This window comes from Tauraco erythrolophus, chromosome 3, assembly GCF_009769465.1.
Source record: "Tauraco erythrolophus isolate bTauEry1 chromosome 3, bTauEry1.pri, whole genome shotgun sequence".
Classification (NCBI taxonomy): domain Eukaryota; kingdom Metazoa; phylum Chordata; class Aves; order Musophagiformes; family Musophagidae; genus Tauraco; species Tauraco erythrolophus.
The window spans coordinates 60,115,319-60,134,058 of NC_141467.1; the positions used below are offsets into that span (position 1 = coordinate 60,115,319).

The 18,740-nt window shown below is 36.4% G+C and overlaps 1 protein-coding gene across 3 annotated transcripts in view; it reads right to left on the reverse strand.

Annotated features, from left to right (window-relative positions):
* ST18 (ST18 C2H2C-type zinc finger transcription factor) overlaps positions 1–18,740 on the reverse strand; it is a 169,786-nt gene that overhangs the window by 70,299 nt on the left and 80,747 nt on the right. For all 3 annotated transcript variants that reach the window (XM_086609272.1, XM_086609273.1, XM_086609274.1), the window contains one exon: positions 3,983–4,089. In XM_086609272.1, coding sequence (XP_086465398.1) covers positions 3,983–4,089 — 107 coding nt within the window. The remainder of the gene's footprint in view (positions 1–3,982; positions 4,090–18,740) is intronic.

Genomic DNA, 18,740 nt, shown 5'->3' on the forward strand with positions numbered 1-18,740 from the left:
ATAAAAACCACCTTCACTTACCAAAAGTGCCATGCATTAATTTGAAAATTATACAAAAGTAACTGAATTAAATTTTGAAATATTTTAAGTGCATCAGCACAAAGACCTCTCTTGCTCAAAATTTGACTGTAATATCTTTGGGTTTTGATAGTTGCTTCAGAGACTGCCTGATACTGAAAAAAGTGAACTAAGTTTCTAACTTCTGATTTTTATCTACATAGTGATTTACATGAAATTACAGCCACAGATGATCAGCAAGAAGTAGTTAAACTTTTAAATCACTCATGGAACAACAAAATAATTAAACTCTAAGCGAGAAATTCCATCCGAAGTTTTTAGAACTAGTTGTTATCCAGGTGCTAGTTTGAGAGACACATCTTATTACCGCTGTGTAGTAAAGATTGGAAGGATTCTGGAAGGTGCTTCATGCTCTCAAAGCTGGGGATGGTCAGCCCTCCCTCCCAGTACATATGTTATCTTAAGACAAGAAGCCATAAAAGATAAATGGAATGGTCATAAATGCACAAAATTCTCGCACAAAGCTAATGCTTTTAGCCATCGGGACCATCAGGATAATATGTAAGTGCTTGCCAAGAAAATTTTATTGGGAATTGAAGTCCCATGTTTTTAAGGGCAAGATTCATAAAAACGGCAAGTGAACAGTGGAATTAATTCCATTTTATCTTTATATCTTATACCTAGATTCTCTGATTTGATGGGGTTTTAGCCCCTCTAAACATTTTATTTTCAAAATTATTTGAAACTAGTTGATAGACTCAGAAAGAATAAGTGGGAGATATACAGTCATAAACACAGTGACAGAGGGACAGCAGTTATCCAGTCCCAAATCATTAGGCAATCAGGCTAAGAAATAAATGCTTGCCTTGGAATTCCTGCAGTTATGCTATATTTCTGTGATGTGGAAGTTTACTGAGGATGTTAATGCTGAATTATTTTCTGAAAGTATTTTCCAACAATTCTCACTAAGTTTATAAACGCTCTCGGTCTCACTTCAAGAATTTCAATATGATCCTCTATCCAGCTTTCCTTCAATATTATTTGAAACTTGAGGGTAAGTCAACAACTAGATCTCAGAAAACTGATTGGACTCACCAACGATACTACAAATTCTGCTTGGCTGAAAATGGAGTAACTTGCTATGTGACTGCTACAGGGTATTCATGTTTCTCCAGATGAATTTACTGGTGGAATAGCAGCAATCATGCTTTCTGAGCAAACTATTTCAGAGTTCCTGGCTGCAGAAATCAAATGTTACTTCTGTTTGTACCATTCCACTGCAGTCAGCGGACTGGAGAGCAGCACCTGGAAATACTTCCCTGAGCGACAGAATCAGGATTTGGCTCCGAGTTTAGTTTTTTGTGTGCCTGGAGTCTATCTGTGCACATGTGCATGTACAGATATTATAATGGGATCCAAGAATATGACTAACAGCTGAAAATAGGGCATGTGCAAATAAATGGTAATAATAATAATAACAACGACTATTTCAGTTTACTTGCACATTTTTAATTCTGAATTTCAGAAACTAAATTGATACTACTATCTTGGTAAAATAGTTTCACAGCACATTATTGTGAAGTAAACTACAACTTGAGGAAGTCAGTACTGCTGACATAGGTAAAAGTGAAATGCACCTCCTGGAAAGAGCTAATGTAAGAGCAGTACGTTTTCTAATTTATTTGTACAAGCATGACTTGTGTGGATTTCACACTCTGGGAATGGTAATCTGTTTCCTTTTGAAAAACTAGCTAGAGGAAAAAAAAATATCGGTTTATCTAGATACAAGGAAGATAAAAGTTGACATTTCGTTGTGATTCTCCAACTAAAAGTTACATTTGATTTTCAAATTGAAACTTGGCAAACAAATTCCCTAGGACAAACCTTAACTGATTTTGAGAGGTCTGAAAAGAAAAGTTTTTCTCTACTATTTTAATTTGTAAACTATTTTAGTTTTTACAGAAGCAACAGTTACATCTGTCACTAAACTAAAGGAACTTATCCAGAAAAAAAAAAAACACCTCAATGATTTTTAAAGCACACAAATCCATCCTCAAGTCTCAAAAACAAGTCACAAACTTCAAAGTTGGAGTCAGACATTGCTAAGCACTACAAACACATCTGTGCTGCATTGTGCCCCAAGGTGACATGACACTGTGGGTGTCTCTCCCTACAATACCCTCACAGCAAGCTTTTCAGTGCTTTTTGGTATTCATGTTTTAATGTTTCATTTCAATAACTCATATAAGAATCTAACACATAAAAAAGGAATACTGTCATAAAGAAAAAGACTTTTTAAAATAAATCTGAAAGCAGGATTTCTTACAGCCTGTCCAGAAGTATGGAGCAGTATGGCTGTCTGTGCATGTTTTTGTACTCACTACATTTTTCTGTCACTCTACGGTACCTTTATTTAGTATGAAGTATTAACGGCAGATTGATAGTGAGAAGTACAGGGCTAGGAGAAAATGTAAAGTACACATATAGCAACCTCTAGATAAAGCTTGTATATTCCGAGTGCTGGTAGCAAAAAGATCCATAATCCAAAGACAAAATGTTCAAGAACATTGCTAGTATCAGGTTAAAGTTTCTTGTTCTTCTTCTTTTATTTTTTTTTTATACAATATTTACAAAGTAGATGCTTTAAGGACTATTAATGAAAATGTGCCTTGTTTTGCAATTCTGATCATTCTTAACCAAGGCATCATCTTATCTTTATTTTTGAAACTTTTACTTCAGTTTGCACAATGCTATTCCTCATTTCTCTAGGAGAAAGTTGAATAACATGGAAATAATTTGTTCAGATGTATCCATTTCTCAGAAATTAAAATAAGCAAGTATATCTACTGAATGCAAACTTTAAAGTATGTTTATAACACATATAAACCATGAACAATTTGGCATTTTAGAGTGTGGTTGAATGGTATACGTTTTTGAGAAGTAAATGTTTTTTATATTGAAGTCACTACTTGAAAATATGCAGAGACAAAATAAACCTTAAAGCAGAGGCAAGCTTGAATAGATTTGTAATGAGGATGATTTATTTTGATTCTCACTTTTGATTTCTGAGTTGTCACTGCTGTTGTATACTTCATCCATGCAACTTTGCACAACTGGCAGTGCTGAATATAAACCAAAGCCATATGTTTATGTCCTTTTGCCAAACGACTACAGCAAATAGTTCTATTATTCCCTTAGGTAACGAATGTGTGCCAAGTATTTCTATTAGTCTGCTTTACCAAGGCTTTAGAGGGCAGAGCCACAGCTTTATGAAATTAAGGGGTAACTGCTAGCTTTTTAAATTTAGAGAAAAATTACATAGTCTACCATGCTGAAATGCAGCTCAATGCAAGCTGATGTGTGATCCTTCTTTCTAGTTTTTTTTTTTTTTCTGGATTTTGAATTTTGACATAGTTCGACTTCTGTCACTATTTCCTTGGCTACTGTGTACTAAATATAATTTTTTAGAAGAAATAAAATGTCAATCTTCAAAAAGAAAAAAAAGCTTTGACACTTTGAGATCTTTTACAAATACGTCAAAATTTTTCATCACACTCAACTGAGATCTAGCTAAAAAAACCTCAATAAGCATTATATATAAAAAAATCATAAATAAGCTATCCCTCACAGAATAAATTTAAGCAGTGCATTCTGAAAAACATTCTTCCTCCCAGAGTCAGATAGATTCAAAGATAGTTGTGTTCTCAGTATGTAATGCTAAAGCAGTGTAGTTCTGAAACTTAAAAACTAGAATTTCTAGGTATTTGCAAAGACTTATATCTTTTTCAATTGTTCAATAGCGTTATACCTGAATGTTGAAGACTGCTGTTCTTAAAACAGTAGATGCTGTGCCAGAAAAATAGTTATAGTCATGAGACACTGCACATGAAATGACATAATATTTTAGTACTAATACAGATACATATTTTGACTCAAATTCATTTTTGCAAATAGATTATCCCACCTTTGCGTGTTTCCAGGTGAAAATATGTGCAGATTCCAAAGGATCAAATTCCTCTCTCAGCCCAAGATGCCTTGTCTGATTTAACAGATAACCCTGAAATTCATTCTCTGAAAAAAAAAAACAACAAAAGAAAAACAAAACCAGCTGTACTAAACAAAATGTAGATGAAACAGGACACTCTTTAAATCAAATGAGCAAATAATCCAGAAGCATTTTTATCTTGTGTGGTTTTTCAAAGATGTGATATAGAGGCTTCAATTATGCTTCTAAAAGGCAGAAAGAAAAGTTTCTTCTTACACAGACGAAAATTCAGTTTCTATGTGCAGAAAACTTCAGCCAAATGTTTTTCCTGCATCAGAACCCCATTGATCAATGGTTCAGTACATGATGTGAAATAAATTAGAAGCATTCTAAAACCTTTTGATGATAGTAGAAAAACTCTTTTTTTTTTTTTTTTTTCCTAATTTTGAGTATCAGAGCTTAAAGTTTGGTAGACTCACAGCTTTCTTATCAGAAGATTTTTATTCCTTTCTGTGAGAAAACTCCCGGTAAAACAACAGTAACAGTGAGGGAAGAAGAGCTGCAGAAGTTTATATCTAAGTGTACAATACTGAGGGCCTTGTATTCAGAAATAATGAATGCCTAAACCCTTAGAACACTTAAAGTTGTAGGCAGATGCAACCTGGGAAAATCTGGCCGTGAACAGTTATTATGGTCAGGCTTTATTTTAACATCACTCCTGCCAGTAGTGACCAAAACATAAAAATTTTTCTATCACTTGGGACCTCTCAGAGAGTAGCCGGTGTATTTAGTAAAATAGATCTATTCATTCAGTGTATTCCAATTATGACAAAGTTTGCAGGTAAACTTTTGGAACTTGAAGGTGAAACTTTAACTATTCATTTAATGATATCTGATGAAGTTTTATGAGTAAAATTTGTGATGTTACATTTCTGAAATTGGAAAGACTCATTCTAAACAGATTCTCAGGGAAGCTGGATTTTATTGAGTGACTAATTTCTGCTTGAGTCCCAAAAGATAGAATATTAGTTGCATCCCATCAATAACTTTTAATTAAAATAAACAAGCTTTTATCAAATAGCAAAACGAACAACAGATGCGAGATGATAAAGAAGGGAGAAAACTCAGAACAGAACAGCCCAGTACCAAAAAGATTTTTTTAAGCAGTTTTCTAACCAATATGTTGCTGGAAAAAGATGTTTATCCTCAAAGGCCTCTTTCCCCATTATTCTATTTCAACATCCATGGAAAAAAAAAAAAAGCCAAAAAAAAAAAGCAGTCTTAAAGCTTTCTACCTGCCTCTTCCTCTTTGTTCAAAATACACTATCCTAAAACAAAAGATCTCTGAGAATAGCTACCATGGTGAACAAAGCTCTTTCTAAAGCCTAAACCTTAGCAGCTTTTGTCTAAAATCCTATCATGTTATGTACTTATTAGCAATATATTTTTCATTTATTTTCTCAAAGATTGTCAATAAAGAACTAAATCACATAAGGGAGTAGCTGTAAACCCTTTGAGTTCCCTAATGTCAAACTCATTAGCATCCGAATAACCACACAGCAGCACATCATCTGCACAATTGCAATTTTTTACTACTTTTAATAGCGTTTCTCAAAGGGCTCATTTTCAACTTTCTTCAGTGGTTAGTTGGTTCTCTGGGGAAAAGGAGCTTCCTGACGCTCACAGCTTCCACTCAACTACCAGGCCGTTTGCTGTCAGAAGCATCAGCCCTCTGCCCTAACCCCATCTGCTGTCTCTCTCATCCTAAGGGACCGAGAGTTAAGACAGCACAGCTGAGATCCACTTGGAAAAGTGCACAAAGGACAGGAAAATACACAAAACTTTTCACATTTAACTTTACATAATAAGCTAATACATTGACAATCCTCCTTTTGAGAAAAGAAGTCTGGGCTGGGTCGGGGCTGGGGGGTAGCTTTTAAAATTGTACTGGAAAACTACATGCAACAGTGCCATTTGCTATTTTACTCCCATCTGCCTTGCACACGACATCATCAGCTATCTTTGTAAAGCAGAGAGTGCCATAGTAGGACAAAAGCGAGACTTTATATAAAGCACAAAACCTGAACCCCTCTTCTGTGTGTAATTACAACAGAAGTTTTTAGTTAGTAAGTTTAAATGTGCTTTTTTCTATTTCTTTCACATAACAGGGTGCTGGCTGCCATACAGCTGATTCGTGGGTGAGTACCCACATTTGAAGATATGGTGTTTCATAAAAAGTGAAATACAATGTCATGCTTCTGTCATCTTATAAACAGGGTGTGTAGGATTATGCTGTGTCATGGGATGTGACATACCCCTAATGCAATATAAACTATGCGTCATCCCTGTCCACACTCCAAGAAACGACTTACATTTCAAATATAAGTGCTAGGATCTGATACTTCAGGTAGCAAAAAAGAGTTAATGCTGATTTCACATTAACATCAAGAACTTATACAATAGTTATTGAGAAACACTTTATTTTAGTATATTTTGTGAACTATAAAATTAATCATGGGCCAAATTAAGAGGCATTGCAAGAAGTGAAGATAGCAGTCTGCAATGCCAACTGGAAAAATTAAGACCTCAGCCTCAAGAGCCCATAAAGAATATTCATCTAGGTTATCGGCAACTTTGATGATAAGATCATTGCTGATGGAAATCAGGTAGAGCTAACTTACTTATTTGATCACCAAGGTTCTTTGGTGGCATCTCTCTCCTTAGGTCCAGACATATTTTCATTGGGCCCAATCTATTCTTAGCTTCCATTAACTTATTTGTCCATTTTAGTAAAGAATTCAGAAGGATTTACAGGCTGCAAATTATACCTACATTTCAACTCCTTGTATTTCTGAACAGAACTTTTTAATCCTGAAGGTGAAGTCTTCCTGCCTACGAAGAAAACCTCCACCCTTTTCAGCCAACACCTCAATTCAACTAGAATAATAAACTTTATAAACCTACAAAGATGGAATAAATGACTTGCTTGATTTGTCAATGTAATGGTTCAGTGAAGTCACCTGGAACCTTTGCAACTGATTCTTTGGTTTATAGCCATTTCCAGTGCAACGTGATTTTGTACTGACTCCGAAGTGCCATCCTACTGAGATCCATGAGTCATACCAGGATACTGATGTGAATCACCGTTTGGGCCCTGATCCTTAACATCATATGTGTGTGACAAATCCCTTCAAGCAACCATTCTCGTTGACCCATTGTCTGTGGGTAAAAGTCCACTGATTCAGGTCAGATTATGCGAGAGTTCCTTAGGATTTAATAATGAGAAAAGACATATTCTGCAGTTAAATTTATCTCACCAAAAGTCCAAAGTTGTTTTCTCTGTCAGAATTGCAGTACACAAGGCTGTAATACATCTGTAAACAACCCCTAAGAACTTTTTTTGAGCACAATGGATATCATTTCCAACAGATGAATTTGATTTTCTCTCATTTACCACATCACTAGTTGATACATTGCAAATATGAATATGAAAGATCACAACAGTTTACGATTTGTTAAGTCAGGATGGAAGTAACAGATAAGGAAACAAAATCCAGTGTGTTCACCATTATGATCCCTAAATATTTCTCGTGCTTCTACAGTGACAGTGATTCCTCTGTCTCAAGATAAAATGACACAAACTATTTCGTATTTGAGAAAAAAAATACGTGAAAATGAAGGATGCCGTTACAAACAAGTGAGGATATATCAAACTCTTGACTGCAGTCAGATCTTTATCCCACACAGGCTGAAGTACATAACTTTACACATTAAGTTCTGCACCAATTTACGGGTCACCTCAATGAGACCCTTAAGAGTGCGTGTAATGTTCAGCACATGAGTAAACAAATGAATTTCATTTGGCCTTCTGATGCTTCACTTTAACGCCCTCACTGCAGTACACATGGGCAGTCTTGGAAATCTGAAGGAGTCTACTTGGAAACATCATTTTTATATAACTTGGGCTTCAGAAAAGAATTTCCTTGGGGCAGAGTACTGCTCTTTTCACTTGTTTTATTAAGCTCAGAATACACAAGAAAGAACTACTGCTGTTTCAACTATAGCATTTTCTTTCCCAACTATAAGGCTAAACTTTATCTTAACTTAGTTCTACCCTGAGGTGAACAGGAGGCCACATTACCAGTACAAGACAGCCTTGTAACACAGTCAGTTGTCCTTCCAGTACCTGTAGAAACACATCCCTTGCACTCATCCTCCCTTTTAAACACGTCAGTAATTCCAATGCCATGTGCAAGATCGTATTTCGCCTGGCAGAAGGGTTTAACTTTCACCTGATTTAAGCAACAAACTATCTCTCAAAGATGCCTGAGGCTTTGCTGTAATTAACATAACTGCATTTAGATGCTATTCATGACCGATAATTCCAACACCTTGTGAAAAAAAAAAAAGGTTGCATGCTGTAAACATTATAAACATATTCAAATAAGCTTAACACAATCTGCCATGCTTATTTCTGCCTAGATCATGGACCAGCGAAATGGTTAATGCAAATGGATTTATAATTTGCTTTGGGGGGCCAGTTTCTTCTCCTTATTTATTAGCCCAGCTGATGGGGCAGATTTGATGAGGCACTTCTGGAATAATTGAGTCATCACACAAAGAAGGCTGCTAGCATTCAGAGTGGTTTTATCAGCAGCAAGCAGGCCTGATTACTGACAATTACACTCTGATCCGGTGATGGAGGAGAAAGAGCCAACGAGTGGGAAATGTCCGTGTTTCTATCCAGGAATAATTTCTACATTCATTTTACATGCTAAGTGTTTCCTATCTCTGCATAATAAACTGTAAACAGGAATAGATGGCACAATGTCCCTTAATATTTCCTGGTAATGAAGACACAAATGTACAGTGAGTGCTGATAAATATAGATGAAACATAAGCTATTCTCTGAGTCTGTATTGTTACCTTTAAAATAAATGCATTTTGGTGGTAAAAGCATAATCATAGCTAATGCAAAAAAATGACAGAAGATTGAAGCTGTCCTTGTAACTACACAGAAACTTTGTAAAAGTCCTGTTAATCACTGCTGCTCTAGAGGCTCATAAGCTGAAGGTGATATACTGGAAAGAACATCATTTTGTTTCTCAATAGTCAACTATGTAGGAACTCCTTTGCTTTGACACAGTAAAGGAGAGCAACAGCAGTGACCTCCATTAACACTTCAGGGATAGAACACATCTCAATGCTAAACTGAAAAACAATGAAGCTGGTCCTAGAAGACATCTTCACTATGATAAATTCTCGTTTTCCCTCTCATCAGCCTTAAGATAGTGTTTCTAACGAATAATAGAGCTAGACAATAGATTTCATGAGTTGTGTTTAGCAATGTATTATTGCCTTTAGGACATTATTTTTTTAGCAACCAAGAGGCTGTAAAATGTTGGTTAGTAACAAAATACTGAAAGCAGAACTTTGGAAAAATCTGTTTCTTTGACTCAGGAAAAAACATGGAAACAGACATACTGAAGAGTTGAAATGTAATTTTGTGTTTGTTGATGGGCAATTACAGATTTCAGCTGGAAAATGTTAATACCCTAGTCTAGGGAGAGTTCTTTTTTAGAGCTGATCAGGCATGAACACTGAATAATAAACTTCTGCATGCTTGTTTATTCCTTTTCCTCTTTTTAAAACTAATTCATAGCTTCAAAAGAACTAAAAGTTATTCTCTGTTCTCCTGCGGTAACTATGGTAACTATGTTTCATTAAAGTAGCCACTTAACTTCAAGGCTTGTGTTACAATGATATGCATTATTTTGAGTAAAACTACACCATAACAACCTTATGATTTCAGACCAATTTCAAAAGAAAGTTCAAAGAGCATGCGTCATTGACTCTGGAACACAGAGTTTGTTTTCTTTTAAAACGTGTTTACTCTTTTTCAGCCTCGATGACTTTTCCTGCACGGAGTCATCTCTCTTGTGCGGTACTGCGTGGGGGGACTGCTACTGACTTCAGCAAGAGATGACCATGCTCTGCTAATCGAAGGGGTGCTTAGTAGTTGCAGAATCGAGGCCAGCGGGAGACACCTGAGCACACAGATCCATATAACTAAGAGCAACAAAATCGTCTTGTTTTGATTACTCTGTTATAGCCTCCTTCAGCACCAGGAAGATTCTGGTCCAGCTCTGGTATTGCTACACACTTGGTGTTTAGCCACTGCTGTTACAGTCCATATAATGAACATGGTTTCCGGCAAGTTGGTTAGGAATCAATAGGTTCGAAGGGCAATTTTATGGAGGTGCTAATTATGATTTCATTGAATCTCTACAGAAGTTATGGAACCGATTAGGTTCAGTAAAAGTGGTCACTTCTCGAATGCTTACACACTTAATCTAGGTTACTATATGCCTTCCCCGTGATTTCTGACTGTTCCAGCCAAATTTTTTGGGACTGGCTTAGTAGCAAGAATTAGGACATCATAATTCTTATGCTGGACAAAACCCATGGCTAATTAGCTCATAGAACATTCTCTGACATGGAGTCAAAAGGAACAATGAGCTTAAAAATACTCTTTTTACAAAAAGAAATATAACCACCATTCTGCTATCTTATGCGCTCTTCCTCCCCTTTCTGAACAACAAGCTCCCTTCATTAAGCATGACAGACATGTCCCAAGAAAGGGAAAGTCACACAAAGGGAAGAAGTGTGCCTTCCCTCAACATGCAAATCACATATGTTCATTAACTTCAAGAGTGCCATGTGAAGTACAGTCTGCCACCATCTAAAAGACTTGTAATGACCCTAACTACTGAAGATAATGGGTCTTGCTTGCACTACTGCACTGCCCTGAAGATCCTGGGAATACACTGAAAAGCTCCGGAAAAAACAAGTCAAGAACAAATTACCGCCTTGAAAATCAAGCTAATAAAAAATAGGCAAAAAATATTTGTCAGATACCAATATGTGCACGTAAAATGATTACTAGGACAGACTTTCTATCTGAAAAGGTTTTGCTCAGCAAATATTTGGATCAGGTGTGTGGAGCAAGGAAAAGGGTGATCAGTCTGTCTGAAGTTAAAGAGGTTAGTGGCACCAGGGATGGCAGTTTAAATTATCTTTTTGGAGCCTTTTATGACTCTAAGGTGGAGCGAAGATTATTTCCTAAAATGGCACCTGTCTTCTGTCATAGACATAAACAGAAGACACCATGATTGAGCAAATAATTGGGAAAAAAGAGATTCTGGAACTCTCTTCCTGCCTCTGCCACTGATTTATTCTGTGACCTTCAGTAAGTCTCTTAACCTTTCAGCTACATGTGGATAACCACATATAGTGCTGTGAAGTGCTTTTGTGTATTTCTAACCATGGTTTAAGGTAGTGAGCCTTATTTTCATCCTCATGCGTTCATCAATTTAATAGCCTGTGCATGCTTCACTTCCTCTGAAACTCAACCTTATACTTCAAGTGCATTTTGTTACTTGGGATTTCCAAGAAAAAAAATGGTTCCTCTTTCTCTACAAGTTTTTTATTAAAAAAAAAAAAAAAAAAGAACAAATAAAGAAGGACAGTTCCGAGAAGAATAGGTACTAAGTAATGTATGATGAATGGCAAAATAATTTAAAACATATTTCTGTTCTCTCTCAATATACTAGGCCATCCAGAGGTAACTGTACTCTTGGCATGCCAGATCTTTACCTTAAAAATCTATTTCACTTGTTTTCCTGTAGAAAGAAACTTTCTTCTAGAAAATACCTTTGAATGTTTTTGCTCTCAATGTTGAAAATGCCAATAAGGTGTGTGTATATGTATATATCTATAAATTTAAAAATGCGTGTGCATATATATATATATATATATATATATGTTTGTGGTAATGTTAAGTCGAAATAGTGTACCCAGCAAGCACTGTATTTCATTTAAAAGAAATTGAAAGAGAAAAGTTTCTTTCAATGTAAGCATATGAGGTATGTGGTAAGAAAATGGTCCAGTGTACCACTAAACAATACTGAGTTAAAAATAACACTACAGAAACATATATTTGTAATATTACTTTATATTTATAATACAATACTAATCCATTATTTCTTCTATTGCAGCACCTTTGACTTGAGCAAGATGAAAAATATCATCCTATGGAGAGATGTCTTACAAACTTTATCGCTTTAAACATAGTTATCCTTCAGACTCCCTAGTGCAAGCCCGGCTCCGTTGAAAACAACCAGAAAACTGTCAAGGACCTCGATAATGCATGTGATTTGCATGTGAAAGCACTCACCTATACTTGGCATTAGCCACATAGGTATACAAAGATACAGTCCTGGCCAGAAGATCTTACAAAATAAGATGATTAAAAACTGTTTTGGGTACGACAGCTGTAAATAATCAACTGCACTTTAGAAATTCCAACCGCACATTACTGAAATTTTACTATTTTAGTTGATAGTTATGTCATTCTTGATAAGTAGACTTATATCAGGTGACTGAATATATATGTGATAGGCTGTCTTGTTGTTTGGATGTCACCTTAAATCATGGGTTCTGCCTCTTCTGTTGGCACTTCAAATGCCAAGATGTGTGAAGGAAAAGGGATGGGCTGACGGGCAGCTTTCATGCTCAGGGCATAAGCCTTTTTTCATATGCTGTGCTCACCTACCCCAAGAGACAAGTTTTTGTTTTCTTTTGAAGAGATCTGCATCATTTTGCATCAGAACTATGATACAAGGAGTAGTAGTTGTGACTTTTAAATAGCCTCACTAAATACGTTATTATGGCAACCAACAATGTCCTACCTTAAATCATTTTGACAATGCATTGTCTGTGCTGCCCATGGACTTGAAGAGTGTCCTCAAAACATTCAAAGCTGAGGCAATATTCGTGGTTAAGAAAAGTCCAGAAGCAGACAAACAGGTGTGTACTTCTCTCAGAAAAGGCTTTTTTTTAGATAGAAGACCTTTTGTACACTAGTTCTATCCTAGGCCCCTTTTAGAGGCCACACCTGAGAGAGAAAGTGAATTATCAATGACATTTTTTTAAAGAATCACTGGTTTAACACTAATTTCTAATCAGATCCTACAGAAAGGAACAGCTCGCATGGCAGCTGTACTTTTCCCAGGGTTAATTACCTTTCACTGCTCTCTACTAATGAGTCAGCTGTTCCTGTCATCACACAACTACACTGTGTTCATCTGTAGCTCTCGCTGTGGACAAACACAGTAGCTAGAGCCCTGTTTACATATTGGTGAGGTTTGTTGTGCAAAGAATTTGCAAAGCAGTTTAAAAAAAGAAACACGTAAAACTCCTTCCATTCCCATGTCTCTTTTCATGGCAACAACTGTATTTTTCAGGCCAGCACTGTGTTCTCAAGGTTACTGAATTAATCAAAAAGACTAAAAATCTAAGGACATGAAAACTAATAAAAATTCATTTTTGAAATATTACGCAATAGTTTATATAAGGAAGATTAGATCCGTGTACCTATCTAGCTTGTCTTACCTGATTGTTGGGTGAGAATGATTATTTATAATTTGCTGGTCTGTGAACTAGAAAGCTTCTTTATAAAATATTGTTTTAAGTGGTAGACAGATAATAGTGCAAAAATTAATGCACTTAAGGAAAGAGTTTGTATTATTTTATGACAAACTAATAAGACAATGATTTAAGGCTTTCAGCAACCTGCTGATGTTTTTACATAATAATTCTAGAAGGTAATGCAATTGCAAGTAAATAGAACACATCATTTTCTAGCTGCAGTGAACAGGATGTATTCTTTATAGCCATGTAAGATCTAGAGTGATCCTCATGCATCACTTTTATATGTCCTCTTAAGGACTGTATAAAACTTGGGGAGTATTTAGCAAGGCTAACTTTGATAGAGGGCACTCACACCTGGCTTTCTTTTACTGTCAAGAAAGTAAGGGCACGGGTTCCTCCACAGCAGCAGCGAGCACCTACAGTTAGTCACTACTAGTTATTCCAGCTTTCTTGTGGGACGCTACAAAGACTATGGCTAAAGACAGGCAATGTGGCAGAGCTTCCAAAGCTCAATTCCTGCAAATCCTGTTTGGTTCAACAATCAGAAAATATTTGCTTTTCTTATAACTGAGGGCAGGACTCTAAGCTAGCATATTCATTGTCTTCAAAACATGATTCTATGCTAAAATTGTCAATACAGATCTTACCCTGATCTAAGCAGATTTCCTTGGGGTAAGATCTGCAAGTGTTAGCAGAGAAAGTAAATTTTCACCATACACCAAAGGGACACCACATAATACATGTTTTGTGAGAATGAGCTCAACTACTCATAGTTGCATCTGCAACAGACCTGTTCACAAAGATATTTGGCGCTGAACTCCTTGCTAGCTGTCACATGACATAATGGTAATTGACAAATGTAAGGCAGGAATACAGTAATACGATCTTCTGAATATCATGACGGAGGAAGAAAATTAAGCTTTCCAAGTCTGGGTTAACCTTGCAGGACTGGCAGCTGAAAATATGACAAATTTGCTTTTGAAAATACCAAGTCAAAAGCACCATGGGATTCCAAGGGATCACTTGAATGGAAGTAATCATTTCCTTTGAATATGATTGTAATGAACCACCTTTTTCTCTCAGCCACCTTAAGTTGTGCAAGCTGTATTGACAACCTCGGACACTCTGAGCCATGAGAAAATGTGAACTGTGTGGTTATGGTCTTTTAACAGACACATATTTATTTATTACTCTATTAGAAGCAATTCTCCTGCTTGGTTTTGGAATTTTATGCGAAAGTGAATTTCCTGAAGGTGCATTAACTGGGCTTAATGCTTCACAGAAACATCTGATCACTCAGGTCAGGCCAGGGAAAACTGTTGTCGTGTAATGCCCATTTTGTCTCAGATTCCCTCTCTGCTCAAGAGATTATTCCTTCTTCCCACACACTGTATCCTACTCACTCTTAATGTTAAAGAAAATATTCTGAGGGATAGCATGGTATTCTCCTTTTGCTCGAAGATCTTCACATGCTACTGGGTTGTCTTTTCATGAGTTCTCAAAAAGGGACACTATGCCTTCTTCAATCCATGGACAGGAAAACCAGGAACATGTCCTCTACACTTGGTGAATAGGAAAACTTAGCCCTTTGAACTGAGCTTTACCCTTTCCTGAGACGCAACCCGCTTAACTTGAACTCAGTCAGTAACAAGGTTTACTAGCTCACTATTAGAAGTAGACTTCATGCTGTACACTGAAGAATTTGGGATGCTAGAAGACAGCTTTTCTAAAGAGTCTATTGGGTTGATGATAGTCATACCGTGGGATGCCTCTTGCAGGTTCACGAGGGAGGAGACGTACCAATGGCATCTCTGAAAAATGTAGGGCCAAAAATCATGAGATATTCTGTACTGTGCCTGCTTAAAAACTTGACTTCTTTACTTTTAAAATATTCTCAAAATAGTCATGCACTTCTAAATTTAAAAGACAGGGATCATCATGCAACCACAAAGAAATATCAAACCCCCATAATAAATAGGAAAACAAGCTGTATGACCTGAAAACATGTCCACAATGCTTAACAAGCTTTTTGAAGGCTGCCATTCATTGACTGAAAGCAACTTACACTTCTGCAATATTACAATATTATTCCCTATGATCACAAAATAGTAGCACATTATTCACATTTGATAACGATAAAACAAGTGGTATTACTAATGTTGCTATAAATAACTCTGGGCCCAAAGCATACAGAGATAAAGCTATTTATTCCCTTACACTATTCAAAATGAGTTAGGCATTTTTAAGAAGACACTTTTTAATGACAGCCACGACAATGTGATTGTGAGGGAGAAAACTCCGAGAATATTACATGTGAGCAGGTTAAGCTTTTCAGGATAGTGTTAAATCAGAATAAGTGTTACATTTATTGAACTGATGTCAATTTATACCGTAATGAACTTTTGATGTCCACAATTTTGGGCACGTTTTCATTGACTTTGAGTCACTTCTGTGGAAGTGCTACTGGAGACACATTGTTACTAAACCTTTGTAAAACTTACTGTTACAAAATTAGACTAAGCTGAGCCTAATCTAGAGCAGAGTTTCCTTCTGTGGCTAGCCTCCCCTCAGGGAAGAGTATGAAAAGTCAGAGGACTGTCCAAGACCTAGCTATGATTCCCTGCCTCCAAGGCCAACCTGTGCAATGTATAGCCACATGCTATTCTATAGGGACCATTCACTACATGAGGGTTAGAGAAGCTCAGTGGAGCTTCATCCAGCTCCGATACCTGAAAGATTCTGAGTTGCCTACTTAGAAATACGATTTAAGCACTTTGCCTCAATGTGAAGAAACTTTGAGAACCTATACCTAGAGATTTAAAGGATGAAGATTTGTTTGAAAAAATCCCACATGTATATGATAAAGGCTGTAGGTATTACAATAATCCTCTAAAAATCAAAATTTGTGTCATCGAATCTCTTTAAACACAGAAAGAAATAATTGACATCTATGCAAAGTGTCCACAGTAACTGAAATTTTGAACTGAAAGCTTGCTTGTAGTTTTGCGATCACATGAGAAACGTTGAATCACTACAATCACCCACAGAAACAGCGCAATACTGTCATCTAATCTATCCTTCTATTATCTCAAGCTTGAGAAACAAAGTCATGAAAGCCTGAGGAGAGAGGTAATCACAGAGGCACCCCTGAAAGTGCCTACAGACTCCTAGTAGTGACCAATGGGAGAAAGAAAATGTGGAGCTGAGTCTGGAAATGCTTCTACCAGCAGTGCTTAAAAAATCCAAACGGTTTAATGTAGAAACCTCTGCTGCATTTTGCAATGAATGGATATTGTTAAATCTTTATCGCGTCATTTCTTATTTTTTAAAAACTAGTCTTGAGAAAATAAATCCTTTTCTGAAAGGAAATAGATTAACTTCTAAGAAATAAAGCAGGAATTCCCTTCCCTTTTGTAAATATCACATTTCAGGGGCAAATTCCATCCTCTGAGCTCCAACGGCGATACTCAGTTTTGCTCTCCATTAATATCTTGAACAAGCACCAGATTTCATCAATGCCATGTATATGCAAGAAGAAACTTTTGGTCTAAGATATTCTTCATATCATTGCCTTGTAGGAAATTGTGAGAAATAGTAAGTTTATGTGGAGACAAAATATGAGAAGAAATCAAGTTCAGTTCGAAGGCTGAACAGAGAAGACAGGATTCATTTCCCTAACTATACATGCTTGAAATGCAGATATATATTTCTGAGGTAGCAACCTCTGGCTTCATATAGCATCTGGGTAGCCTGTTGGCAACCTGCAGGCATTTCTGCTGCTGTGTAGATATGTGATACATCTTACTTATCTCATATATCTACTCTAGGGTGAGATGAATTGCACCCAAGAAATGACTCTTTCTTTCCCCTGCCTCTAAAGGGAATCTGGCTGACTGGCTCAGGTCTAGACACTTCCGCTGTGCATATAGACTTTCACTGGAGGTTTCCTAACCAAAGAACCTATGGCAATTGCTGAGCAGCATCCTACAGCTTAAATAATACCTATGCTATGTGGCTCTGAGCTGTATTTTAAAATAGGGATGAAAAAGTAAGAGAAATAAAGTAGGATACCATACTCCAGGAATAAATACAGTGCCAGTCCTTCTTGGAAAGAACTGGCAAACACAAACAAAGCTGATGAGCAAATTAAAGTGAGAACTAGAGGAGGTGTAAATTAAAGAAAAGAAGAGCTAGCTGCAGCTTTGATATAAGCAGTGTGGCTTCAGAGTGACAGCAGAATCCAGCATCAAGAGGCAGAGAAATAAAAAGGTCAACACAATATGGCAAATATTTTTTATCTAGATATAGAAGAACAAAGACAGTCATGTTATAAGTACAACAGACAGAAACTCAACTCTAAGAGTTGATATGGACTGAAATACCACCTTTTAATATTTGGATTGGACAATATTTTATGAAGGAATAAAAGTTCTCCTCATAAGTAAAGGTGTCATATGGATTGGTGTCTGATAAATGGCAAGTGTCTCTCAGCTTGAACTATTATGATCTGATACTGAATACAGTAGTTTTCTCAAACATAAGTTTGCTGTTTAAGCTTAACTGTTTCTTCCTTGATTTATTATGGACTATTGTATGCTTGAGAAACCTCATCTCACCAATGACAGTGGCTCTGCATTTAGTTCTTTTTTTGGTTTGTTTTAACTATACATAATGCCACATGCCCTGTTCTATCTGGTGTCTTCTGTTAGTGCCAAGTTTTCAACCATGAAATTAAAGAATTAGAAACCAAATTCATTTTAGCAACTTTTGCTGGCCTTTGAGAGACAACAACAGGAGCTAGATTTCAAAAAAATGATAATGTTATTGTGCCTACATGGCTTGCAACAAAAATGCCTTTTTTTACAGCATAAAAGGTGAGTGTTTAGGCAAAGAATTCTTAACACAAATGTTTGTCTGATTTGCAAGTGCCAAGCAGAGCTTTTTCACATGCACTGAGTGAAACCTAATTTAAAAAAAACAAAAAAAGCCTTTATGTCTTTTTTTCTTTATTTTGTTTATTTACTCAAAAGAAAAAAAAAGGTCTTGTGAGTAAAATTCACCATATCCAAACAAAAGACTGGCAGCCTAAGTAAGTCTATGAACAGGGGGAAGGGAGACTTATTTCCTGAGTTTCAACAGATGTCATACTTAATTGGTTGTGAAATAAACCAGAGCTACTCTCGGCCTGTTTCCCTAGTTTCAGCTGTGAAGACACTTTCAAACATGTGCATTTCCCTCCTGCTTG